At 34.5% G+C, this 27,940-nt stretch overlaps 4 protein-coding genes and 1 pseudogene across 9 annotated transcripts; 2 read left to right on the forward strand and 3 right to left on the reverse strand.

Annotated features, from left to right (window-relative positions):
• Positions 1-235: 235 nt before the first annotated feature.
• On the forward strand, positions 236-1,637 carry LOC140807288 (zinc-finger homeodomain protein 2-like). The gene has a single exon (XM_073164080.1). It carries the CDS (start codon positions 739-741, stop codon positions 1,507-1,509), a length of 771 nt encoding a protein of 256 aa, XP_073020181.1. The 5' UTR covers positions 236-738; the 3' UTR covers positions 1,510-1,637.
• A 1,923-nt stretch (positions 1,638-3,560) lies between these two features.
• LOC140807289 (protein RADIALIS-like 3) lies at positions 3,561-4,504 on the reverse strand. The gene is made up of 2 exons (XM_073164081.1): positions 4,165-4,504; positions 3,561-3,836 (listed from the first exon to the last, which is right to left on the reverse strand). The coding sequence occupies exons 1-2, from the start codon at positions 4,434-4,436 to the stop codon at positions 3,809-3,811; spliced, it is 300 nt and encodes a 99-aa protein (XP_073020182.1). The 5' UTR covers positions 4,437-4,504; the 3' UTR covers positions 3,561-3,808.
• Positions 4,505-9,707: 5,203 nt separating this feature from the next.
• On the forward strand, positions 9,708-11,164 carry LOC140807287 (isoflavone reductase-like protein; annotated as a pseudogene).
• A 1,144-nt stretch (positions 11,165-12,308) lies between these two features.
• LOC140806921 (proteasome subunit alpha type-1-A-like) lies at positions 12,309-18,160 on the reverse strand. Its single transcript, XM_073163478.1, has 2 exons — positions 17,677-18,160; positions 12,309-13,080 (listed from the first exon to the last, which is right to left on the reverse strand). Exons 1-2 carry the CDS (start codon positions 18,025-18,027, stop codon positions 12,610-12,612), a joined length of 822 nt encoding a protein of 273 aa, XP_073019579.1. The 5' UTR covers positions 18,028-18,160; the 3' UTR covers positions 12,309-12,609.
• A 403-nt stretch (positions 18,161-18,563) lies between these two features.
• LOC140806920 (glucose-1-phosphate adenylyltransferase large subunit 2, chloroplastic/amyloplastic-like) lies at positions 18,564-22,712 on the reverse strand. 6 transcript variants are annotated; one of them, XM_073163472.1, is made up of 15 exons: positions 22,586-22,712; positions 21,801-22,036; positions 21,568-21,696; positions 21,084-21,257; positions 20,882-20,974; positions 20,737-20,820; positions 20,602-20,657; positions 20,383-20,476; positions 19,902-20,087; positions 19,739-19,819; positions 19,501-19,587; positions 19,321-19,425; positions 19,093-19,199; positions 18,951-19,011; positions 18,564-18,808 (listed from the first exon to the last, which is right to left on the reverse strand). In XM_073163472.1, the coding sequence occupies exons 1-15, from the start codon at positions 22,623-22,625 to the stop codon at positions 18,707-18,709; spliced, it is 1,635 nt and encodes a 544-aa protein (XP_073019573.1). In that variant the 5' UTR covers positions 22,626-22,712; the 3' UTR covers positions 18,564-18,706. The 6 variants fall into 6 exon arrangements, with proteins under 6 accessions (XP_073019573.1, XP_073019578.1, XP_073019576.1 ...); XM_073163477.1 differs by having other exon boundaries at positions 22,590-22,612; XM_073163475.1 differs by lacking the exon at positions 22,586-22,712 and adding an exon at positions 22,476-22,583.
• Positions 22,713-27,940: the final 5,228 nt, after the last annotated feature.

Here is a 27,940-nt window from a genome sequence, read left to right on the forward strand (position 1 = left end):
TATTATTATTATTTCAACTTTGAAAATACACAATCAATATTTTTTTTATACGTATTTTAGACAAATAAACATAATAACTTACAAATCATATTTACGAATGTATTGACACATACACATCTCACTGCCATCTAAGCTCTCTCTTGACTGTCAGTAAATATCAGCAATATCGATGTGGAATATGCAGGATGTTAAATAATTAATTTCTATTAATTTATAAAGGAAGAGAGAAGTGGTGCAGACGGAAACCCAAAAAATTGCAATAATGAAGGTGGTGGAACGGGACCAAGTGGCAGGGGCGTGAGAGAGGACGAACATGACATTGTCGGTTTCTTTCTCTCTTTTCCCTTTTCTACTGTTAATCTCTATCAGTTACGTTGTTGTTCCCAACTTATCCCCATATATCTCTTCTCTCTCCTAAGCTTCACCGCAAGCAACCAAGCTGTCTCTTGTTGGGTACTTAGTTGGCTGTTGGAACCACTGCAACACCACCACCCCCGAATTTATTTTGTTTTTCTATCTAATTTCTCCTAACCCTTTTCTTTGGCCAGTGTTTAATAAGCTCGGTTCTTCTGTTGGGTTTCTAATTCCCGTTTAATTTATCTTTCTTGTGATTTGTCATTAGGGTTTTGTTTCTCGGGAGGAGTTATGGATTTGGGGTACTGGGTTGGTCTGATTTGTAGCGTTTGAAGGTTTAGCTGTGTTAATTTTAGGGTGTCTTATTATTAGATCGTCGTAACAATGGCGGCGTTTACTGGTGAAGACAAAGGAATGAGGATGCAAAGCTACAATAACTCTCTTGAAAACTCCAATACTCAACAAGAGAAAGCGAGAATCCCCGAACCCAATTCCGGTGGCTCCAAACCCAAGGCGACAAACCCTAGATTTAGCTACCGGGAATGCCTCAAGAACCACGCAGCTAGCATCGGTGGTAACGTCACCGACGGATGTGGGGAGTTCATGCCCGGCGGAGAGGAAGGGACCCTCGAAGCGCTCAAGTGCGCCGCCTGCAGCTGCCACCGGAATTTCCACCGCAAAGAGCATCACGGAGACCCAGCGGTCGCCGGTGGTGCGATGGTGCACCCCCTCCATCTCCCTCCGCCTCTTCCTTCCCCCTCGATGAGCCATCATCGTGTCGGCGTCGGCGGATCCGGTGCTCACTGGGGTTCCATGATGCAGCCCATGAAAATGGCATTCGGCAGCTCCGGCGGAGGTGCAGGAAGTGGCGGCACTGATTCTTCCAGCGAGGAGCTGAACTTCAACTCCTTGCAAGTGGCGCCACCGCCGCCGCAGTTTTCCAGCAAGAAGCGTTTCCGGACGAAATTCACGACGGAGCAGAAGGAGAAGATGATGGTATTCGCCGAGAAACTAGGGTGGCGGATTCCCAGAGAAGATGATAGTGAATTGCAGAGGTTTTGTGCTGAAGTTGGGGTAAAGAGACAGGTTTTTAAGGTTTGGATGCATAACAACAAGAGCAATTCTTCCAAGAAAAATCCCCAAGAATTCTCATAATTATGATGTCATATATATATTCAAATAAATAATCGAATGTTCTTCATTTATATTCATCATTATTATCGTGACATTTGTAGAAACTCATTCTGTCAAATTTGCTAAATATTATGTTGCTGCATGTTTAATTTTGTATACTAATATGTCAATACTGTTGGTTTTCATTCTGCATGCTTCAATAATTACCCTTCTATATATATATTCATCAAACTTAATTTCTTTGATTACATGATTATCATGTCATTAATTCCACTTCCATCATTCGGGAATACAATTAACTCGATAATCAATTAATGAGTTCGATTCTTTCCGGTGCAATTCTTAAATTCCAGCTATGATTCAGGAGGATTAATTAATGCCTCAGGTAGAATCATTATTTATGAACTCGCACAGATATATGGATTTCCTCGACCCTGAACCCTCCCACACAACTGGTCCAAAACAAAGAGAACCCACACAGGTAAGGATATACAAGTTCGAACATAGTCCCGACAAATATTATATATCCATGTAGTAGTGATACAAATAGTTTCATAATTATAGCTGGCCAGTTATTCGAAAAATAAAAAGAAAAATTTACATAATATACTAAGCACTCATCGCGGGTAAAGGGCACTAATTTAAATATAAGTGGATGCATATGTCAAACAACTAAATCCTTTAGTAGGCCTATAAAAGGTACCAATTTTTTTGGATTGGTTCTTGAGGAGTCCCAGGATTTGCTTTGCACTTGGCTTAGGTCGTCCCCCCCTAGTAGGCCTGAAAAAGTAACGTCGAATTTTATGGCCCACTTATTTTTTAATACGTATGCGAATCATTTATCAAGGTGCAAGCGTCAAAATTAGTATATGTATTTAAGAAAACTAGACTAGTACTATTGTACAATTAAATGATGTACCAGTGCTTCATTTTTAATGTCAAACTTGATTGAATTCTCAATGATTCTCCCCTCAAACGAAAGACCGACATTCTTCTAATGGCCCTAACATCCCATTGATCTTATCTGTCCATCCTCGAGATCACTTATCTCCACTGCATTGAAAGCGAACGTCTTACGTGAAATATTTGGAGCACAACCTACCTCGATCTCATCACGGATTTACCAAGGGCCTTCATCTTCTTCGTTTTAAGAATTTGAGGATTCCACGTGCATGACTCAATCTGGACAATGATGCTGATACTACATGTTAAGGATGGAAATCACCTATCTCCATAATGACACAATATTGTTCACTTTGGGTATACACACTCATGAATTTGTTTTTAACACTTGATCTTCCCCATATATTTGCAATGTAGGATTTTTGTTGATTTCCCGACAAAAACTAATAAAGAATATCTTATAAACTGAACCTAGAAAGATTGTACACCACCAAATAGACACTTTTTAGAATGGTATATGTTTTGTAAACTAATGTCCGCGCTCTCGTTAAAAGTCGGTGTAGCGGAAAGGGTGAATCAATATCAAACTATTAATATCAAACTATTTGAAGTGAAATACTTCGGTTGCGACAATTTACGAGTACATTTGGATCGAATGATAATTTTTTTATAATCATACATACTTGCTCGATGCTTTTAATTTTCATTTATCTTTCTTTCATTATACAATTATTCATGAATCAACGTAATAAATTTCACATTCACACAATAAATACGTTTGAAGTTCGTCTATATTTTTCCGAATCCAAATCATTCCATCCCAAATATAGTCTAAAATTCTAAACGTTGCTACATATCCATTTATTTTGCTGCATTACGTGATATCTTGATTTTAATTAGATTCTTGAGCATATATGGTCGATCGAATCTTTAAATCTCATTTCAACTATCATGAAAATCGATCGCTTCATTCATGAAAATTCAATCTAGATATACATCGATAGAGAGCTATGATTTTGACTTTTGAATGACTTTCTTAAGTGAATTCCATTTTTTTTATTTAAATAATTTTAAATTTCAAATCGAATTTAATAAATGATGAAATAACTTAATTATTTATCCAATCAGCTCGAATATTTGACATCAAAGCACTTTGGAACAAAAATTGAAGACAAATGTTCCAATTAGCATATTGGATAATCATCATAGTATAATGTTCCTTGTACATATATAAAGCTAACACAATCAGGGAGTATTTGCAACTACAAAAAAAAATGATTATGGATGTTTACTTCACAAATTTGTCAAGGAAAAATACATAATCGATTTTTCCTCTATGTTGCAAATACTCCCTTAATATGTATTTCACCGCGCAAGAGCTTCCGACGATCAAAGTATTTGACCTCACACCAGTTCGCTACTGTAGACTGAGATTCTTGAAAAGCCTGTTGCAAAAAATAGAACGCGAGCCACGGCAAAAAAACCAAGAAAAGGAAAAAATTATCAAGATAAATTTCCTGTTTCAAATGTGATATACTGTAATTTACATTTTATGAATGTAAATGAACAATGCTAGTCATGAAAATAAACTTCAAAAGCTAAAATGAACGTTTCAATCAATATTCATGTTTTAAAAAAAAGGTGACACTTAGAGTGGAACATTATTTCATAATTCCAAACAGAAGAGAAATCCCAGCGGCCAGCATCAAATCTTGATTTCTTGAAAATTTGAAATGCATGTGCATGTGAAAGTAGAAGAGTTGTTTTAAATACCTGTATTCGTTGCCATATCCTCTGTGATTGCTTGGGATAGCTCCATAATTAGGTATAGGGACTTGATCGTTTTCTATGTGCATAATGTCTTTAACGAGAGCTTCATAATGTCTCTTCACTTCCTCCGCTGATTTCCCACCAACTGCCTTGGCTATGTTATGCCAACGATCCGGCGTATCCCTGTCGTGTTTGGCCAGAGCCTCTTCGAACTGCTTGTTCTGCTTGGGCGTCCATGTCATGAAACGCGACGATTGACTAGAACTCGACGACATTAGCTAGAGGCCGGAGAAGCTAAGTGTATACTATCTAAACAAGTTTTGATGTTGTTTGAGGTATTTGTCGAGCAAAGTGCACTTTATATATAGCTAGATCAGATGAATTAAAGGTGGTGGAATAGGGCAAGTTGACAGGATTTTGTGAATATTAATTGAAAGACAGGATTTTGGTGAATTTTTCTAAAGTCCCTTTTTTGGTCTTTTTATAATAATATCATCACGAGCAAGTGGAATGAATACCCGGGGAATTTCGGTCGCCCACATGGTAGGATTAGATCCCTTAATCTGATCAACAAGACAGACTGCTTAAGATAGATGCTCCAACACATTTAACTAATCGACAGGAATTTGTGTACATCTATATTTATATATGCCATACATTTTTCACAAGGTACATAAAAAAATATTTATGAAATCGAGATTTAATTTCAAACAAACTGAATATATGAATTGGAGAAAGATGTTTTATGTGCAATAATTGTCTCTGATGAGTATGACGATTAAACCATGATGTTTGTACTGTTATACAATTTAAAAGATTTGAGTTACATCATTAATTATCACTAGTTATAGTTTTTGGTAAAGCAACAAACGCTTCTTCTTACAACGAGTATCAGAGTCGTGAATTCGATTCTCATTGATTACAATGAGTACAATTATTGAGAGGAAGTTTGTTATGGTGCAATAATTGTCTCTGTTAGTACAATTTAAAATATTTGAATAGAGTCATTACCCCTATTTATAATTTTTAATAAAGTGACGAAACCTCGATTCTAAAAAAAAACTAAAAATAAATTTTAGTTTGCAATTAATATAGGCTATATAGTATCATGATGGTCATTTGATTTGAATATCAAGTGAAATTATTCCTCTTGTTTGGAATCTTTTTATTAAATCTTGATTTCAGTCCTGCCCTTCCCTTGGCGTAGAATTGATTCCAGATCACACCAAATCTTTTAATTCATCACCATTGCTTTTGAAAATTTCTGATGGAACATGTTACAGTACCATGATTCCCCCAGTTGTTAATTTTGAATGTTGACCCTAAAGTTAATATATAATTTGATAACAGCTTTCAATTTAAAAATTCAAGAAAAATGTCCCCATTGGTTGGTTTTAAAGAAAATACTAAAAAAGGCCCTTTTAATTAAAATCGATGACTTCATTGGCTCTTTTTAGTCCCCAAAAGATTTCAATATATGGAAACATATATACATACAACCATATATACATACAAACATATATATATATATATATATATATATATATATATATATGAAGAGCATATTTTGGTTTGTGAGATCTACTTCATGACACATGTCAAGATCTTAGCCCGTGCTGACAGTGTATGTATGGGTATAATCGAATTTTCCGCATATCTTGTACTAATCTTGTGTTAATGCTTAATGAGGTAAGAAAATCATGAAGAATATTTGAATTAAAAGTCATAAATTTGGAATTTGGGAAAAATATTTTCAAACGGTTGAATCAACTTTGAAAAGGATCGAGCAAAGGTGCGTGTGACCCATAGAACTGAAATTTATTCCGAAAGATAAGGAGATATATCTACGAGCGTGCACTAACATTGATTCAGGAAACATATGCTAGGCTGATTTTACCTTTTGTTATCCTTCAATTCCACCAACTTGGCTATTTTTTTTTTCATTAATAATAATATTATATTGTTCTCGTGACATAAATTATCTTTTTATTTTCTTTACTGGGTTATATTTTATTTGCAACTTTGTTTTAATTTTACAGCTTAAGTTGTCAAAAAGCCGGCGGAACGGACCGACCCACAATCCACCATTTGAGAGGATATATATGTTGTACAATTTAACACATATTTTCACAATGGTATGATATTACCCATTATGGTTCTAAGCCCTTTGGACTACTTCACTCAAAAACCTCATACCAGTAAAATATATTTCAATCTTATTAACTCGGCAAAAACTTGTATGAGACGGTCTCACGGGTCGTATTTGTGAGACAGATCTCTTTTTGGATCATCCATGAAAAAATATTACTTTTTATGCTAAAAGTATTACTTTTTATTGTGAATATGGGTAGGGTTGACCCGTCTCACATGAGACTAACTCAACTAACTCATAATCTGCCCGATCAATTTTCAATATGAAGTTTTGATTGAATTTCCAACAATATACATTATGCTACAACATACATCAAACAAAAGGAGACATCAAATTTTACTTTATAAATCGGACCTCCATAAAATTTCTTGATAAAATGCCTAAGTACATCATATGAAGCCCAATTTCTGTCTCCAAACTCCATCAACACATTTCATTCCGAAAATGTGAAGCCCAACAAAAAGTCCATTTGGACCATATTTTCACTTATTTTAGGGAATGGATAACCAAATATAATTCAAGATAAGTGTTGACTTAAAAGGCCAACTGATTTCTTGTTTTGTATTTTGAATGCTTTATAATTTAAATTGATTCATGGTGGATGCTTGGTGAGATGGATAGGAAATTGACTAGCCTAGTATATTATATCAGTCTACCATATTAATACAAAATCTAAGAATTTCTTTTGTACTACATTAGTATGAAACTATATCTAATGGAGAATTTTGGGAATCTGTCGCAATAATCTTTGTCAAACTTCATTTTTAGAAAAAAAAAAATGATCCTTCCAAGTATATTGGAGTATTTATACAATGAAAAGTCATTTTTTTTAAGGCAAAAACTTGTGTGAGACGGTCTCACGGGTCGTATTTGTGAGACGGATCTCTTATTTGGGTCACCCATGAAAAAATATTACTTTTTATGCTAAGAGTATTACTTTTTATTGTGAATATGAGTAGGGTTGACCTGTCTCACAGATTATAATCCGTGAGACGGTCTCAAATGAGAGTCACTCTATTTTTAAATGTAATATTACTTTGTCAACTACCAAATATCTTGCATATTCCATAGTTCGTTTATCGCCTTTATAGCTCTTTACAATCTTCAGGAATTTTCTAGAATCGATCCAGAATCTTTTGAATGCTTCTACATAATTCTAGAAAAAGACATGACTAAAATGTTTGATTGTACCATAAATTCTCACGTCTTAGCCAATTTTCATCGGTGAAATTCAATTTAAGCTATGAGAAATTTTATCTAACGTGAATGTCACACAAGTTTGCACAAAGTTGACATCGTTTTAAGATAATCAATCACATTTTATGAAGTTGTTAGATTAAGGAACCCAAGCTAACATTAAAGTGAAATATGACACGACTTATATAATATAAATAATTGCATTCATCAATAAATATATTATGAATGTCAAAAACTTGTGTGAGACGGTTTCACATTTCGTATTTTGCGAGATGAATATCTTATTTGGGTCATCTATGAAAAAATATTACTTTTTATGTTAAAAGTATTAATTTTTATTGTGAATATCGATAGGGTTGACTCGTCTCATAGATAAAGATTCGTGAGACCGTCTCACAAGAGACCTACTCATTATGAATTTGGTCATATATCTATATAAAATTCATATGATCAAAAGATTTATTATCTACGTAATGTATCGTAAATTACAACGAGAATTGACAATGAATAATCCACTGTTTTGGAACTTAATTCATTCACCAATCAGGGACCTCCTAACCTCAAACATCACCTGCCAAGGAGTTTTGGTATTATTTAAATTTGAAACTAAAGAGTAGGAAACAGACAAAGGTAAGGGCACGACCCAAGTGAACATAGACTATCTTTAGTTCAGATTCATAGAATCAAAGAAATAAGGCCAAAGCTCCCTTGGTCTACCAATTGAAGTACGACTCAACATCTATTTCCGTATCGAGTTCAAATTTCACTTGTGTGAGTAGTTTAATTATATTATATTTATTATATAAAAAATTCCTTCAATCCCATCATATAAAATATAATCAAAGAAATAAAAATATATCAAATTTACAAGATCATAACTTAATTTTCATGGAAAATTACTAAAAATCATGCTATCCATATAACAATCCATTGAAAAATAGAGATTTAAAATCTTGACGAGAGTAATTAACTACCAATTATCGATTTGAAATGGGATTTTTTTTAGATTATGTCTCTTGTGAGACGGTCTCACGAATATTTATCTGTGAGACGGGTCAACCCTATCGATATTCAATATAAAAAATAATACTCTTAGCATAAAAAAATAATACTTTTCACAGATGATCCAAATAAGATTTATGTCTCATAAAATACGACACGCGGGACTGTCTCACACAAACTTTGGCTCTTGTGTCAATAAATCTAACGTTTCTATTGCTGTGGTTGGATTCCTAATAACAACAAAAAGGTCAATTCCATAATGGTTACCAAAGCACCGAGCACCTACTCTAATTGTCTTTTCTTTAGCATAAAAAATAATAATTTTTGTATGGATGACCCAAATAAGATATTCGTCTCACAAAATACGATCCATAAGATCGTCTCACATAAATGTTTGTCTTTGTATCAATAAGTCTAACGTTTCTATTGCTGTGGTTGGATTCCTAATAACAACAAAAAGGTCAATTCCATAATGGTTACCAAAGCACCGAGCACCTACTCTAATTGTCTTTTCTTTAGCATAAAAAGTAATAATTTTTCATGGATGACTCAAATAAGATATTCGTCTCACAAAATACGATACATAAGATCGTCTCACATAAATATTTGTCTTTGTATCAATAAGTCTAACGTTTCTATTGCTGTGGTTGGATTCCTAATAACAACAAAAAGGTCAATTCCATAATGGTTACCAAAGCACCGAGCACCTACTCTAATTGTCTTTCCTTTAATCAAAGGCTCTCGCATGCCTAGGGAAATGCATAATGGCCACTATATCGTCTCAATACAACGTCACCATAATTGTTGTTTAATCCGGACGTTATCATGATTATTGTTCATGCTAGCACCAAAAATTTTATTCCAATTCAAGGATAAACGAGAAAATTTGTAAAATAACTTTAATCAATTATTTTTTTTTAAATTTTTTTTATTAGATTTGAAGTTAATGTGGTGGAAGAAAATGTACATACAACTAATACAAAATTCATGTAAGACGGATCCATAGATAATTTTGTGAGACAAATATTTTATTTAGATCATCTATGAAAAAATATTAGTAAAAAGTATATGTTAAATTTAGTTACTGAATCAATTAGTTGATAAAATATAATACGAAAATAATAATAATAAAATATTATACATAAATCATATATCGCTTGTAGTGTGGTATCTCGAGTATATATATAGCCTACACCGGGGCTCAACATAACACCATCTTACTGCCAACCAACTTATTCTTTTTAACGACTTCTGTCCCACAAGTTCTCGAAGGGGGAAAAAGAGCAAGAAAATGGCTGAGAGGAGCAAGATTCTGATAATCGGAGGAACAGGGTACATCGGCAAATTCGTATTGGAAGCAAGCGCCAAATCCGGCCACCCCACGTTTGCTTTGTTCAGAGAGAGCACCATTTCTGATCCTGTTAAAGGCAAAGTCGTCGAGGGTTTCAAGAAAGCTGGTGTCACCGTTCTTACTGTATGTTTTTTTGTTTACTTTAATTTCCACTAAAAGATTGCTTCTTTGAACCCTTTCTTTTTGCTAGTTAAAAAGGTTGGATTATGCATGTTTCCGGAAATTATACATGCAGGGTGATTTGTATGATCACGAGAGCTTGGTGAAGGCTATAAAGCAAGTGGATGTGGTCATATCCACAGTTGGTCACTTTCAGTTGGCTGATCAAGTGAAGATCATTGCTGCTATTAAAGAGGCTGGAAATGTCAAGGTTGGCTTGATATGTTGCTATCGTCAGTTTGTAGACTAGCCAAATTTTAGCTATCGATTGTGATCAATCCAAACTATTTTTGTTATAATGTTGTAGAGATTCTTGCCTTCGGAATTCGGGAACGATGTAGATCGTTCTCGCGCTGTTGAACCGGCAAAGTCTGCATTTGAAACTAAAGTTCAAATCCGCAGAGCAATTGAAGCAGAAGGAATACCTTACACCTATGTGTCATCCAACTATTTCGCGGGCTATTCGCTCCGAACGCTAAGTCAACCAGGCGCTACTGCTCCCCCCAGAGATAAAGTGATTATCTTAGGAGATGGCAACGCTAAAGGTATCATATTTACATCATACATATATATATGTATCTCAGCATTATTATTATTAACTTCATTCAAATAAGAAATAAACCATTCTGATAGTACTGTCTTGATTTTTGTCCTCTATGATTTGCAGCTATCTTCAATTATGAGCACGATATCGGCACATATACGATCAAAGCAGTGGATGATCCAAGAACAGTTGAACAAGATTCTGTTCATCAAGCCACCCAAGAATATCTACTCATTCAATCATCTTGTTTCATTGTGGGAGAAGAAGATTGGTAAAACATTGGAGAAAGAGTATGTCCCCGAAGAACAAGTCTTGAAACAAATCGCAGAAGCTCCAACCCCTCTCAACGTCATACTCTCCATCAACCACTCAATCTTTGTGAAGGGGGATCAAACGTATTTCGAAATCGAGCCCTCGTTCGGGGTCGAGGCCTCTGAGCTCTATCCAGAGGTTGAATACAAAACTGTGGAAGAGTATCTTGATCAGTTTGTCTAAGGAATCTTGTTTCAAGGTGTTTCTATAGTATGTGATGTGCCTATGTTGTTGCTTTGAATTATTATTATTATAATGAATAAATGTGTGAGCTTATTTCTCTGTTTCTACTTAAATCTCTATTTCCATTAAATCCCAAATATTAATTTGTTTAACAATTTAATTTTATTATTCTTGTTTAATAGCATTACAAGTTATAGAGTTAACATAATTTTTATTCAATTATTTCAAACAATTACCATTGAGCATTAGCCAAACTAATAAATATTTAATATTTAATTTAATTATATTTTAAATTGCATGTATATGGAAATAAACATTACAATTATTCATTAAGCACAAATATTTAATGATACCCACAATCTAACAAATTACCAAATACAACAAACTACCATGAAATTAGACATATACCCGCATGAGTGGGACTAGAAGGTTATTATACTTGTTAGGTGAACTTAAACCCCCATCCATTGGGGTCCTTGTCTTTTTCCAAAAAATAAAAATAAAAAAATAGAGTTACAACATGCCGATTAACGTTATTATGCCCATTGATTTTTAGTATGTCTGGAATCTATGTTAAGATATAGCGGTTTATTACAGGTGTGGGCTGGTAATCCCGCGAAAATTTATCAGGAAACTTACTGACGAAGAAATAGCTTTCATATCCCAATCAGCCACAAATTACATCAAAATTGCCTAGGTCCATGCTGCTGAAAATGCCAAACCCTTTGACGAAATTGAGTTCGAAAATGCATAGCGCAAGAAATATGCTCGTCGCGATGAAGGGTATCATGATTCGATGCTCGGGGTAGTCCGCAAAACTCAACCTGAAAGCATTGTACCTCATAAGTCCCAAAAGGCTGTGAAAGGAGATTTTTTCCCCAGAGGCTGTTTTGAACTCGAGTTTGCGCAGAATTTGTGGTACAATTGACCACTCTCACAAATTAAGCGAGGACTTGTGTTGACTGGATATGTCCAATTTACAATGGGAACCATGCTGTAACCTATATCTGCATGACGACACCTGTATTTGAGATACTATTTCACCATTAGTAATTAGTTTTCTGAATCATTTTTTGCATTGATAAGCGATGGCTGTTTCTCTTCCTGCCGAGGGCTTCTTGAGAAATTCGTTTCAACACATAATTTTTGCGGCTGAAGTGATAGCAAATGCCATCAATCTATTTTTAACCGAAACAATAAAAAAACGTGTTTTTTATAGTCCTATTTATATCTAGCATACAATAATCAATAATGCCAACATAACTTCCAATAATTTTTGACCGAAACAATCCACAAACAAATGTTGAAATGAAAATAGCATGAAGTGATACCAAAAGACATCCATCTATTCTGAACGAGAAAAATTTTGGCCGAGTACGGAGCAAGTTACAAGGGGATAACTCAAATTGTTGAAACAGTGAGGATGATGTCAATGCAGCTCAACAACAGAGTATCCTTTTGCTCCGGCATCTTCTGTCTGTTAAAAAGGATATTTAGTAAACATGTCACCAATTTTTAACAAGAGACGCAGTGATGTTGGATACGGTATCAGATATCCATTGGAGCAACGCCTTGGTCACCAGCGGTAGCAGCACCTGCATCAGCATCACGAGATTGATCTGGAGCAGCAGCCTCATCGGTAGGGGTATCTTCACCTACAACCTCAAATTCATTGAGCAAGAATTCCACAGTTTCTTGATCCAGTATATGGAATGCCTCCCCTACCCCCATTATGGCAATTGTGCATATCGAGCTCGTCATTTTTTCTCCTTGTATAGTTTCCCTCAACGCAAAAAGTGCGTCCTTGATCAGAGTATCTCGTGGTGATTCCATGAAACTCTCAAACTTCCGTTCTAAGTAAGTTTTTGCAGCCTGTGACCGAGATCCAATTGCAAATGCTTGATATTCAAAGTAATTACCACTTGGACAGTTGTAATATAGGTGAGCTCCTGATTCATCAAGACCACCGACCAGCAGACCAACACCGTAAGGTCGCTTCCATGATCGTTGTGTGCAGACCTGCATTAAGGTTAACCAAGACGAAAAAAGTGACTACTTCTACGAGAAAACAAAAGACACTTCTTCAATCAAAGATTGAAAAAAAGGGGAGGGAAGCCACTCTGACATATTAACACGCCTTTTTTACCAGATAAATTTACAAAACACCAGAGTTCTCCTTCAATTACACATTTGATCAGGAGAAATAAAAAAAAAAACAATGAGTGGATGTTATAACGGTTAAGTAGCACCATACCAGATACTTGAAACGGACATAAATCTACATCTAATCTAACATACAAAATGGCCAACAGAGTTGTTCATAACCCATCATCATCACTGGAGTCGGGTACCAAACAAGATATAGAAGCAATCCTTCAAGACAAAGATTAACGTGTCACTTTGAACCTTATTACTAATGGATACTTAACTTCGATTGACATTTGAGAAGCAACTATACAAAGATGACCTCAAAAGTTGACGGAGTTACAAAGATCATTTTTAGCAGCCATTGTTCCTCGTTAAATCAGCAGATTCAAGGATAGTACAACTAATACTACAATATAGTATCAATATAACGCCAGCTAAATTGGTTATTTCCAATTGAAATAATCCCCAATCTCAGATTCTTCACACTTTCCCCATGGCTATACCAATTTGTCATCACCAACTACCAGTCCTCAAATAAAACTGTTGTTTTTTGGCTCTGCATCTGGATCCAATCAACATTGCATACCAACTGTGGGGGCCCGTGCTCCCGATTAGCATTTAATGGCCAAACAACTAGGATTTGTTAATTTAAACAGCGAAAGCGATTAAAAATTTTCCTTTGTGAGCCAATAGAAACATCAAGCCGTTGTTCATCCATGCACACATTATCGAGGGTCCGGTAGCGACCCGGTCAGTCCTCGTGCAGTCATAAAAATGTGCTAATCCAATCACTCGCTCATCGATGAGATGTCAGGAGTTATCTAATCCTATTACTCGCTCCATAGATGACTCAACAGATCAATAATGATAGCAATCAATGGAGTCAAAACTCGAAATGCTATGCACTAATAGTATCAACTCAAGTAAATACATGAATACAATCACGTTATTCATAGAAGCACATAAAGCACGCCACAACTCATTACCGAAATACTTAATGTCCTTCCACCTCATTATAGAGGCCATAATGAAACAGTTCATGCGTACCTCAACTGATACTTAATTTATCACTGAAATATCCTAAGGATTTCTCGAAAAATCCAATCATGTGTCAAATAATTCATTTCATATCAAGTATCATTTATTTTTCCAATATTTGAAAATTTAGCCAAAAATTCCAAAAACTCTTAATTTAGGCTTTAATATTTCTAAAATTAATATACTACAATTCTATAGCATCTAAACATCTAATTATTAAACACTAAAATTCGAAAACTCAATTTTAAAATTCTGAATTTTCGAAATTATTCTCAATTATGGAATAATTTATACCTCAATATATATACCAAAATGAAGTATATGAAAAGGGGAACAAAACTCCTCAATCAATTTCCGAATTCCGGCGACGTACGACGGAAAATCGACGATGAAAACGACGACATGTTTGTCGAAAAGTTTCAAGAAACCCTTCAATATCGGTACTAAAACGTAGCTCTCGTCACAGGCTTTCCGAAGATGTATTTACTTTAATTTTTCGACAACCGGTGGCGGAGATACAACAAGTCAAAGGCGGCGAAATTGCTTGAAGAAGATGGATAAACTTTCGGCTGAAGCAGACACATGAGAAAGAATATTCTGTTTCTTATTTTTATTATTATTATTTAAAAAAAAAAATATGTGTTAAATGGGCTGGGCTTTGGAACAAATTGGGTTCGGCTCTAACATTCTCCCATCCTAATAAACGATTTCGTCCTCGAAGGACGAAATCTAGCATACACAACATTTATACAAAAATGGTTTATAAACATTTAAACTGATAGTATATAGGGAAATCGGAATTTCAGGTTGGCGATCAGGTTTTATTGAAAGTATTATCGTTTCGTGGTACTATGAGATTTGGGCGCAAAGGGAAGCTAGCTCCGCGTTATATTGGTCCATATTCGATTGGTGAGAGGATTGGCACTTTGGCTTATCATTTGGACTTGCCACAGAGTTTGTCTGCGATACATGATGTGTTTCATGTATCTATATTAGGACTGATGAGGTGGGGTTGGATAGTTCCCTTAGATAAGTTGAGCATCCAGTGCAAATTCTTGATCATAAAGAAAAGCAACCCAGGAACAAGATGATTCCACTAGTTATGGTGCAATGAAGTAGAAATGAGAGGAAAGAATCTACATGGGAATTAAAGGCTAAAATGCGTCATGAATGACCTCATTTGTTTGAAAATACAATAAATTATTCCATGTATTCGATTTCCCTATGTACTATCAGTGGTAAATGTTTATAAACCACTTTTGTATAAATGTTGTGTATGTTAGATTTCGAGGACGAAATCGTTTATTATAAAGGGAGAATGTTAGAGCTCAACCCAATTTGTTCCAAATCCCAGCGCATTTAACACATATACTGTTTTTTTTTAATAACAATAATAAAATAAGAAACATAATCCTCTCTCTCAATTGTTTGCTTCAGCCGAAAGCTTATCCTTCTTCTTCAACCAATTTCGACGCCTTTGACCGGTCGTATCTACGCCATCGGTTGTCGAAAAACAAAAGTAAATACATCTTCGGAAAGCTCATGACGAGAGATACGTTTTAGTACTGATATTGAAGGGTTTATCGAAACTTTTCGACAAACCCATCGTCGAAGTGCCGTCAAACGTCGCCAGAATTCGGAAATTGATTGAGGGGTTTTGTTCCCCTTGTCATATACTTCATTTTGGCATATATATTGAGGTATAAATTACGATTCCATAAATTGTTCAAGGTTGCTGTATTTTTTTGGGTTAAATTTGGTACCAATATTGATATTTGTTATATTATTGATTGTAGGTATAAGAATTGGGCCGATTAGAGGTATATATCAGATTTTTGGAATTTATTTGGAAATAATTTCGAAAATTCAGACTTTTAAAATTGGGTTATCGAATTTTGGTGTTCAATAATCAGATGTTTAGATGCTATAGAATTGTCGTATATTAATTTAGAAATATTAAAGCCTAAATTAAGAATTTTTGGAATTTTAGGCTAAATTTTCAAATATTGGAAAAATAAATAGAACTTGATATGAAATGCATTATTTTCCACATGATTGGATTCTTCGAGAAAACCTTAGGATATTTCATAGGTAAATTAAGTATCAGTTGAGGCATGCATGAACTAGTTCATTATGACGTCTATAATGATGTGGAATGACATTAAGTATTTTGGTAATGAGTTGTGGCGTGTCTTATGTGCTTCTGTGAATAATGTGATTGCATTCATGGATTTATTTGAGTTGATACTATTAGTTCGTAGCATTTCGAGACTTGACTCCGTTGATTGCTATCATTATTGACTTGTTGAGCTGTTGAATCATCTATGGAGCGAGTGATAAGATTAGATCACTCCTTACATGTCATAGATGGAGCGAGTGATAGGATTAGCACACTCTTGATGATTGCACGATGACTGACCGGGTCGTTACCGGACCGTCGATGCTACGTGCGTGGATGAGCGGCGGCTTGATGCTTCGTTGTTGCATTCCTGGCACGGGTGGCCACTGTTCCTGTTGTTGATGCGTTTCATTTGGACTCCGTTTATGTATCCATTATTTTGTTGTCACCGACATGCGTTGCATTGCATTTCATTGCATTTTACTTGATTTTATTTTACGTCAGTTATAATTGTCATAATTTTACTGATTCGTCGTAATGGGGCTTGACCCTCTTTTCTTTCTATATTGTGGTTGTTTTTGTATCATAACAGGTTATCCAGGAGGCTTTGACGCGTCTGGTGAATCGTCAGGTAGCGGTGCCCAGTAGTTGGGTTGTCGAATCCTGGTTGTTTGGTTATTAAACACTAATCAGGAGCACGGGCCCCTCTCGGATCCCGCATGGTTAGTGGACAAGCAAGCTGTAACAAATGGGAATCCGCCTATCTTTGTTCCGCATTCATTGATCTGGAACAAATGTACGTGACCTACTTACTACCTCACATATGCAAGGAAAGGAATGGGGCATCAACAAATGAGTTGGGTTGGATAACTTTTATTCGGCTTGGATATCATATAAGATAACTAAATCGGTTAGTAGTTAGAGCTACTGTTTAGGAGTCGATATAAATACTTGAAAGCCAATTGTATTTGTATATTTTTCATTCATTACTCAAAGCAAAAAAAATCTCTTAGAGCGCAGTTGGCTGCCTTGGAGTATGTCTCAACGACCGAGCTTGAGACCGAGCAAAGTAAACTTCAATGCGTTAATTTCTGATTCGAGTTTACATTTCTCATGCACCGAAACTGACTGAGTAAAAGCTCAAAGGAATCTTGAATTTTAATCAAAGAATTCTTGTTTGGTTTTTCACAACTCAAAATCGGCTAACCCTTCCGTATTAGTTACACAAAAATAATCAAAATAGCACTACCGCGGAAAAACACATTAGTAACTTACTAAAACATTTAACAAAACTGAAACAAAAATCAAACCTGAGCCTTGTCAGCAAGCTGAACAACAAGACGCCCGACGGGGAGCTGCGACTCGTATGTGTAGGAATAATTGATGCACTCATTGCGCATGTATCTGGAGAGGACGCGTCCGTCTGCAGTAAGACCAGCAATGGCGACGCCGATGTGGTCATCGACCTTGAATATCTTCTTCTGGTGAGAAGAAAGCTCGGAGCTGGCCTTATTCACGCACGCTAAGACCACGTGCGTCTTTGATCTCAGCCCTATCGCAGCCGACCCTTGCTTCACCGCCTCCATCGCATACTCTACTTGAAAAAGACGCCCCGCCGGCGACCACGTGGTCACATCGGTATCGTACTGGTTTCGGAACATGTTTGAATTATGGATTCGGTGATTTGTACTTGTCTCTTTCTGATTGGGAGGAGAAAGGGAAGGGTTTTTCCTTTATTTTGCTTTTCTTTGTCTTCAAGCCAAGAACTGCCCGTCAAGGAATCTACCAAAACTTTGGACCGGAGGTTATGGGCCTAAAAAGAAGTCCAGATTGAATAAAGAATTAAAGGGCCCATTTCCTAGCAACCCATACTTGCAGCCTATGCCCAACAATCAAACCCCAAAATATACAAAACCTAATTTATTATATTAATCATCTTTTGTATTAACATATACTAATATAATAATAGACTAATCATTTAGAAACTAGAGATGGGCAAAAATATCTCTTTTCTTTCCTTGAATAAAAAATTATTATATATTATATATATATATATATATATAAATTTATTTTATTTTTTGAAAAAAAAGAGAATAATTTGGTTCAAAAGAGAAGCAAAAAAGATATAACACGGTCCATTCAATTAACTAGATAAAACAGGCAGCAGGAAACATCTTCTTTTTCCCAAGGATCAACATGGAAGGAAGGCCAAGGCCTAGATTTATTCATTCACCCATTCATTCACGACTCGTTTTAACTTGTAGCATACAAGGAAAATCTATTATTTACGCACGCAAACTGGTTCATGTTCAAATTTTCAGTCTTGCAGCAGTTCGATTATTATATGACTGTTCCATCTCTAATGGTGGAGTTCTTCAGTATGACTGTGATCCCGGATCGAATGTAAAATCCTTCGTCTGCTCGATCTGCTTCTTCGACGCCCTGACATGTCCCAAGGATTCAGATATTTAACAGTGAGACATTTCTGGTCCAATTCTATCGGTATATGACGAGTTATTGAGACTTACATGAACTTGGAGACCTATGAGCAAGTTATGGAATAACAATGTAAACGTACACTTACATCTTTATTTGTAATGATCACCTCCTTCCCAATCTTTGCATTTTTGTCGATTATACAATTCCTTCGAGAAAATTTCACAAACCATTTCAGTACAAATGTTAACACTAGAATTGAATCATAAATCAAGAAAATGTTCGATTGCCTGATCTTGGTATTTCGTCCCACACCGATTGGAACCTTGCCCCGTGCTAGAACAGCCGCAATTTCAGATTCAGTTTGATAATAGTCAGCCCCCATCATCATGGTATCCTGAAATTTAACATGCAAGTCCGAATCTTATTAAGATTTTTAAACTGGACGTAAAACCTAGTCCGCTTTTTAATATCTAGAGCCCATTGATTTTAGCACATATACAACAGATATAACTTACCTTGAGCTCAACACCATGGTCTAAGCGTGAGCGTATGCCTACAATGGAATGCTCTACGCTACATTCCCGTAAAAAGCAGCCATGCGAAATTATTGCATCCACTATCTGAAAGAGACTGTGTTCATAAGATATATCCAAACAAGAGGCAAAGAGAACATTTGCCAAATACCACATCCATACCTTGCATTTTTCAACTTTAGTAGGCGGCAAGAATCTTGGAGACGTATAGAACGGTGTTTTTGGATCATTGAAATCAAATTTTGGGGGCTGCAAAAAGATCATGGGCCACCACATTAAGCTTTTCACTCTATCTAGCCAGAATTAAAGTAACTTTTACTTTTTGATTCAATTATCATTGGTTTTTCAAGCTACAGTGGCACTATGGTTCAAAGAAAATTACGGGGAATGGCAATATAACCTGCTCTGTGAGTGCCAAGTTGGCATCAAAGAAGGATTTTATGGTTCCAATGTCTTCCCAGTAGTCGTTAAATAGAAACGCCTGACAAAAGAATGCATCAAGAAACTTGTTAGTGATTGCCCATTTGAAGTCGGACTACAAAAAGGTTCATGCCAGATCTCACCTGAACATTGTGATCCTTCACAGCAGAAGGAATAATTTCGGAGCCAAAGTCGTTGCAGGAAGGATAATTCCATTTTAAAAGCTTTAGAAGGATGTCCGTCTTGAACACATAAACACCCATCGATGCAATGTAAGGAAATCTTTTAGCCTCTTGATGAGATAGTCCTAGACGAGAGGTGTCAACTTGCTGAAGAATATTATCAAATAGTGGATAAGTAAACATGTCAGAAAAAGGTTGAAAGAAAGAAGCTACAAAATGCGACTCTAGAGCTTCTGCTTTACCCACTTTTTAGGAAACATAAAAAAAAAATTAAAGTGATTTTAAATCCAATTTCAAACTCGCTACATGTTAATGAGAAGAAAAGCAAATTCATAATTGGTGACAGAATAGTCGATATGCAGTTATGAAGCCAATTCTGAGCGAAGAATGCTCAAGGACATTGAAGATTAGATAATTAGGTTACATAGAGTGAACTGATTACCATTTCTTTCAGTGCGGAGCCCTTTGGTTTCTCAGCAAAATGCACAATACGCCCCGTTTCATCAATTTTCATCAACCCAAAGTCTGATGCTCGGCTGCGATGACAAAAAATAACAAGACATGGAAAACAAGGTTTTGAGGCCGAGCAAAGTTCTTTCAATGAATGATAAAATCTCGGCCTTTTGGGTCATATAGTCAAAAAGATGAATAAAATGTGTACCTATCATCCATGGGTACACACGACACTGTGATGTCTGCATTTGTATCTATATGTTTCTGCAAGTACGTTGTTAGTCAGAATACAAGTATTGATATTTAAATAAGGAATACGTTTGTTTGCCAGTCACCAAAGTACCTGAATGAATTCCATGTAATCCATCCGGTATAGATGGTCTCCAGACAAAATCAAGATGTTCTCAACTTTCTTGTTTTTGGCATCCTACAATCAGCAGAGTTAGGCCAATCTTAAACATATTAGTGAGAATATCTCAAATACACACCTCAAAAACCCATATAAATTGTCGGACAGCATCTGCCGTTCCTTGAAACCATTTTTTCCCCGTCTCCCCAGGTGTCTGAGTGGCAGCTAGAACCTGTTCCCACAACATAATTTGTCACAAAGTTACTATATGCTTTGGTTTTTTAAGTCACTATCAACCATTGATAATGCCAATGGGAGCATGATCCAATCAGGCATCTTACCTCCACAAAACCATCTCCAAAATTTACACCATTTCCAAAATTGTATAACCGAGCAAGGTGTCGATTGAGGGAGAAAGAATTGAACTGAGTTAAAATGAAAATCTTTCTTACGCCACTGTTGATGCAGTTACTCATGGGAACATCAATTAGCCTATAACAACCACCTATTGGGACCTGCACAAAACAAAGCATTCACATTTCACACACAACTTGATTCGTCTTATTTTACCCGTGCTGAAATTTGATATCTGTGACAAATATAGATTCCAATGTCGAAACTTTAAAATTATCAAGCTTTTGTCTAACATCCACAGAGTATCAATAGTACAGAGGGCGACTGAACATGAGTTTACATTTATGCATATTTTACTTGCAACATTGTTTTAAAGATGACATCAAACAGCAAGCCCACTTATATTCTCTATCAAAGTAAAAATAAAATAAATCCTACAATCAAATTATTTAAGTGTTGATCTTTCCTTACAGCAGGTTTTGCTCTTCTGCTTGTAAGAGGAAAGAGGCGAGTGCCAGCACCTCCGCCAAGAATGATCGAGGCAACAGAAGTTGGATCTGCCATTGGACGCTCTTCGACAAATGATGACGATTCGAATGGCTGAAAAAACCAAATTTTAGTAGCAAAATAAATCTTAAAATTCGAACCTAATAAACATTCATTCAGCAAATAATATATCACTCAATTTGTGCTAAAAAAATTACCACCATCTCTTTGTTAATATCACGTGTCAGCACAGAGAATGCAACTCCAGGATTGGATTTTCTTGACCTTTTTCCACAAAAATTCTTCAAATTCTTTGTCCCAAACCCAAAACTTTTCCTTAAACTCGGTCCATAATTTTCTCCCAAAAACCCATTATCTCCTTTTCTTAAACCCTCGTTGATTTGTGCTGGTAGCACCTTAGCTTTAATGGTGGCACAGCAGGAATCCATTTTTACTGAAATAACAGAATAAATTAATTAATTTAAATGCTAAACAAATAACAACGAGGAATCCAATGTTGCAGGATAGAATTTTACTACAATTGGACAAGAATCAGAAAAGCGCAACTATTTTTTTGCCAAAAGATCATAGATTCTAAAAGAGAACATACAACTTTGCAGAAAATAACTCAAAAAACAATAGAACTTTTAATTTAAATTTAAATATTATAAAAACTGCAAAAAGAAACCCAGATCAGAAACCACCTGATCAAAACAAAAAGGGCAAAAAAATAAAATAAACAAGACAACGTCAAGAAAGAAGGGATCAAAGAACACATTGAAAAGCAATAATTTCAGGAACCAAGATTTGTAGCAGAGGATAGAAAATCTGCAGCAAAAGCTCAATGCATGTGATTCAAGAAGATGAGCAGGACTTGAAAAGGTGTGACAAACGTGATTTAACGAAAAAGGGTCGCGAAAATAGCGTCTATTTTCCACAATCGGTGAATTTTCATGGTGAAAATGGCGAGAAATATGATCATTGAAGAGAAAAGTAGTGATACCTACGGAAGATGTGATTTTTACGTTTTGGAATTTATGCATACAAGTTACGAAGTGAGACTATACAAGTGTTGGGAGAGTGACGGCAGTCACTGATACATATCAGCTTCAAATTCCCATAAATGTTTGGGAACCACAAATTGTGAAGATTAATTTTTTATTTAATTAATTAATCATTGATATTATATTAGCCACAAGATGATATTTTATCGTTTTGACTCTGTGATACTGTACGATTTTTTCCTTAATTTGACTGTAAATCATTCCTAAGTGTACTTAGATTAGGAGTTCTTTGGGATGCGCCAGTCATGCGGTTAGATTTCATTCCAATTACTTATTATTTTTAATATTATAAAATATATATTTTTGTTTACATTAATATTTTTAAATTTATCAATTATGAATAAGTCGTTTCCCGTATTAATTTTCCGAGACGAATTTCTGATCATATTTATAAAAAATATTATTTTCAACCAAAAATATAAATGTTTTTATTTACTTTATGAAAAAATATAGTGTAATATATGATTATTTATTTTTAAAAAATATTTTTTTTTCTGCAAAAATATCATTTTTTATTATTTATGTCATAAAAAATATTTGTGTAATATATATTGATTTAATTGAAAACTATTATTTTTTTATGTAACAGATATAAACCCGTGAGATTGTTGTTAAATGATATATCATATATATCAAATTTTAAACAATGTATAATTTTCTCATATGTTAACATAAACAATTTTTTATATATATATTTTGTTCTTTTTCCCTTCCGACTCCATTTAGCAAATAATCTTTTATACTTTATGGGCGAGAGAACGTAGATAAGCATGGTTAAATTGAAGTTGGGTCATAATATATATAAATTGAGCCCAATGTATGGCCTGGTTATACTCTGGGCGAGTAAATTTTGGATCCTTGATTGAAATCCAGCCCGGCCTTTGGAGGCAAGTATGGGATAGACAATACTTACGTGGAACGGAAAACTTGAAGCACCGAGGCGAATATATACTTCTTAATTTTTTATAGGCTAAAACTTGTGTGAGACGGTCTTACGGGTCGTATTTGTGAGACAGATCTTTTATTTGGGTCACCCATGAAAAAGTATTACTTTTTATGCTGAGAGTATTACTTTTTATTGGGAATATAGGTAGGGTTGACCCGTCTCACAAATTTATGATCCGTGAGACAGTCTCACATGAGACCCATTCTTTTTTATAATGGTTCAAAATAAAAACAAAAAACAAAAACAAAATAATTAAAATATTATATTTGATGTTTCGATGTTGATCCGATCCATCTATGCCATGAAAAACAATATATATTTTTACATTAAGAGTGATATTTTTCATAGATTGGATAGGGCTAGAAACGCATTTTATAAATTTAAAATGTAAAATTATCTCAAAAGAGTTTTTTTACTGAACATTTTGAAATATAATAGAGGTCTCATTTGATAAGATATATTTGTGAGACAGATCTGATTTGATTCATATTTGAACTGAAACATAAATTTTTAACATAAAGAAAATATTTTTTTATTAATTTTGTCAGGTAAAAGATCTGTCTCACAGAAATTGTTTATTCCACACTTTCTTAAGAGTTTTTGTATTTAAAATATGCCACAACTCCCAAGTTTCTGCTAACTATCCCTCGCATGTTGAGTTTATTCCATATCTTAGACCGTCACATGTTTTCCCAAATTTATAAAAGACTTATATCGAATAGTAAAATTACGGTTAAGATTTTTTCGTTGACCGCCTAAGATCGATACCTTTTTTCTCGAACATATGTTGAGTGATTTGTCACAAAATTGTAATATAGCAAGGTAAAAAGGTTGAACAAATATGCTTTAAAGCATTTGATTCGAATATAAAGTTTGAGTATTATTCACCATTTATATATATATTTTTTATTATTACGGTGTCATATTTAAATGTGAAGCTTTCCCATTTTTTTTTTTCGAAATGAAATGTTCGTTAACTAGAAAGTCTATCGAAATTTACAACCGACTTCAAAAACTTTATCAAATTTGAATTCCAAAAATAAATATTGAGTTTCTTACAAAGTCGGCTCACTTTGAAAGAGACTGTCGCATCTAAGACATTAAATCGAGTTATTTTCGACTGGAATATTAGAAAAATCGTGCTCATGCCTAAAAAGGGAATATTATTGAATCTTTTGAACAGAGATATGGCACATTTAAAGTTCAAAACGGGTTGCGACATTTCGGTTTCTTAGCAGCAAAGAATTGAAGAAGATTCGGACAAATCGCTATCATCGGGATAAAGGAATTCGTGGGGGTGAACACAAACAAACAAATATTTTTTTTTTATCATTCCGTCGAGTGTTTTAGTGAAGAATTGTGTATATCATTGATATTATGTAAATAAATTATTATCAAAACACTTCAATACCAAATTAATATCTCTTGAGTCGATGGTTTATAACTTATCTTACACCAAACTCCTAATTTGAGACGATATTTCATATTCGATATTTAATTATAACACATTTCTCTCTTGACTAAAAAAAATTCATTCCTACTTGACACATACATAAAATTAATACATAATAAAAAAATTCCCATAACTTGCCATACATTTTAAACAAAAACTTGTATGAGACGGTCTCACGGGTCGTATCTGCGATATGGATCTCTTATTTGGGTCATCTATGAAAAAATATTACTTTTTATGCTAAGAGTATTATTTTTTTATTGTGAATATGGATAGGGTTGACCCGTCTCACAGATTAAGATTCGTGAGACGGTCTCACATGAAACCCACTCTATATTTTAAACCCACGCAGAAATGCGCTGATACTCCAAGAATTATAATTCAAAATTGAGAAGATCCGTAGAGAAAATTTATTTGATTTATGATGGATCTAATTTGACATACAAAAATTTATAAAAATACCATGCTAATAAAATATCCTATGTCCTATTAGATTAAATTTTGCCATTAACCATTCCTTTTTTCAAGCAATAGTGCGTCACGGCAATATAATCTATACTATCTATACTATATTATTAAGTGTGAGGATATGATATTAACTTTTTGTTCCAATTTTACTTTTACTTTTGTTTTCTGTTTTTTCAAATTTCGACACACTTTTATTTTTTTATTTTTTTTTCAACCATTCAAATATCAATTTAATACCTCCATAATTTGTCAAATGTCACTTTAGTACATCGATAATGATAAAAAATATTGTACACACACGCATCACGTGTGCAGAGTAACTAATATATATGATACGATGTCGGCACACAAAAAAAGTGACATGTGTGAACCCAAAGGGGTAACTACTAAGAAGTAATGTCTTCAATTCCTCTTTCAATTTATCTTGTCAGTTTGACTTTACGACACAAAATTTGTTCAATATGGTTTATCTGGTCAGCATGATTTTCAGACTACTACGTTGATCATTTGGATTTATCCAGAGTACAACAAAAAATAAACACACTCAAGTTCCCAATTTTTTTTAATTAAAAGAAGTGAAGTGTGTAATTTATGCATCATGACATAATATGTGTATGCATCATCTCTTTGTTTTCTCATTAATTTAATATCACTTTCACTACCTTGGTGTGGAAAATACACCGTCCATTGACATTATTAATTATTACTTTAAAATTACTTAACCACAAAAATTATTGTAAGACAGTTTTATATATCAATTTTATGAGAGATTTTTTATTTGGATCATTCATAAAAAATATATTAAAAATATTAATTTTTGTTGTAAATATGAGCATGATTGATCAGTAGATGAATAAAAATTTGTGATATCGTCTCACAAAATACTTACTATTATTTTATTTGTGTACTTGAGTATCACAATATATTAACATGTTTGCTTTGGTTGAGAAAGTAACTTTCCTCGAAATTTAGAGGAAATTCATTTGGCCGTTAAATCATGTCATGCAAATGAATGTTTACAAAGTCTTCGTGGACCAGTTTACATTATTGCATTGTATTGTAGGTGATGCCATCAAATATTGTGCTTCAAGTTTCCTTGAATTTTATGGGAGCAAGTGAAAATATAGTTCCAAACTTCAAATTTTCATGGAAATTCGGATGTACACGGGAAAAAAAATTAAGTTGAAGAGTTTTAACTTATATCTTTGTTGTCGACTATTTTATATTAAAAAATATTAAGTTGAAGAGTACTAAGTTGAATTACATTGCATGAATTTTATAGATTTCAAATGATGGGGAAAAATTTCTTATTTTTAGACATTCGAACATGGCACTAATAATGTAACATGGAGCATAATTAATTAATATCGTTAGAATATTTCATCGATAATCTTCACACATAATAAAAATGAGTATGTTAAAATTGGAAGTTGGACCTAACTCAACCCCAAAAGCTAGCTCAAGGGGGGAGGATTGTCCAAGCCAATATATGACACTCAAAGATTATTTATCCAACCGATGTGGGACAATTAACACACCCCTCTCACGCCCAGGAATGAACATCTGGAGCTTGGAGTTTACAAATAACCCAATTATGGGCAGAACGGGTGGCCTAATTATAGGCAGTCCAACACATAACGGTGAAACCCGAGCTCTGATACCATGTTAAAATTGGAACTTGGATTTAACTCAACCCCAAAAGCTAGCTCAAGGGGGGAGAATTGTCCAAGCCAATATATGCCACTCAAAGGTTATTTATCCAACCGATGTGGGACAATTAACACACCCCTCTCACGCCCAGGAATGAACATCTGGAGCTTGAAGTTTACAAATAACCCAATTATGGGCAGAACGGGTGTCCTAATTATAGGCAGTCCAATACATAACGGTGAAACCTGGCTCTGATACCATGTTGAAAATAAAATTGAAATGAAAAGAACTCTTTGTGGAAGTCACTCCATTTTCATTGAACGAAAAAATATTACAGAGTTCATATATGAAAGAGAAGATCTATTCTATTATTCTACCAACCAATAACTACTCCCTTATATACAAGACTAAAAGTGCTAAAACTAAAACACGTTTTTGTAAATTAATCACTTTCTTTAACAGAGTAAATTTACATTTTTTTACGTTATTAATCAATTAATGATTTTAGTCTTGTAACTAGCATTCTTTTTACCAGTCAACAACGTCCGATGTTATGTCAACGCTTTTGGAATCTTCGTTAGCATTATGATGAACAATGACTAAAATTGAAAAAAAAAATTTAAATTATATGACTAAATTCCTTAATTGTTCAATAATATTAAAAAAAATGTGCAAATCATATGATCAAAAAAATGTACGATTCACTAAAAATTGAAAATTAACTTAGCCCGACTTAAGTTTAGTTAATGAGTCCCTAACATTGACTTTATTTAATTA

Source organism: Primulina eburnea, chromosome 12, assembly GCF_022965805.1.
Source record: "Primulina eburnea isolate SZY01 chromosome 12, ASM2296580v1, whole genome shotgun sequence".
NCBI lineage: Eukaryota > Viridiplantae > Streptophyta > Magnoliopsida > Lamiales > Gesneriaceae > Primulina > Primulina eburnea.

Bases quoted from the DNA above. Each gene is read 5' to 3' on its own strand.
- LOC140807288 (XM_073164080.1), top strand. From the start codon at position 739: ATGGCGGCGTTTACTGGTGAAGACAAAGGAATGAGGATGCAAAGCTAC.
- LOC140807289 (XM_073164081.1), bottom strand. From the start codon at position 4,436: ATGTCGTCGAGTTCTAGTCAATCGTCGCGTTTCATGACATGGACGCCC. The intron at 3,837-4,164 runs GTATTTAAAACA...TTTTTGCAACAG, and splicing joins GGATATGGCAACGAATACAG to GCTTTTCAAGAATCTCAGTC.
- LOC140806921 (XM_073163478.1), bottom strand. From the start codon at position 18,027: ATGTTCCGAAACCAGTACGATACCGATGTGACCACGTGGTCGCCGGCG. The intron at 13,081-17,676 runs GTTTGATTTTTG...ACCTTAATGCAG, and splicing joins AGCTTGCTGACAAGGCTCAG to GTCTGCACACAACGATCATG.
- LOC140806920 (XM_073163472.1), bottom strand. From the start codon at position 22,625: ATGCATAAATTCCAAAACGTAAAAATCACATCTTCCGTAG. The intron at 20,088-20,382 runs GTAATCAGTTCA...AATATTCTTCAG, and splicing joins GCTCCGCACTGAAAGAAATG to CAAGTTGACACCTCTCGTCT. The intron at 19,820-19,901 runs GTGAGATCTGGC...TTCTTTTGTCAG, and splicing joins TGAAGGATCACAATGTTCAG to GCGTTTCTATTTAACGACTA.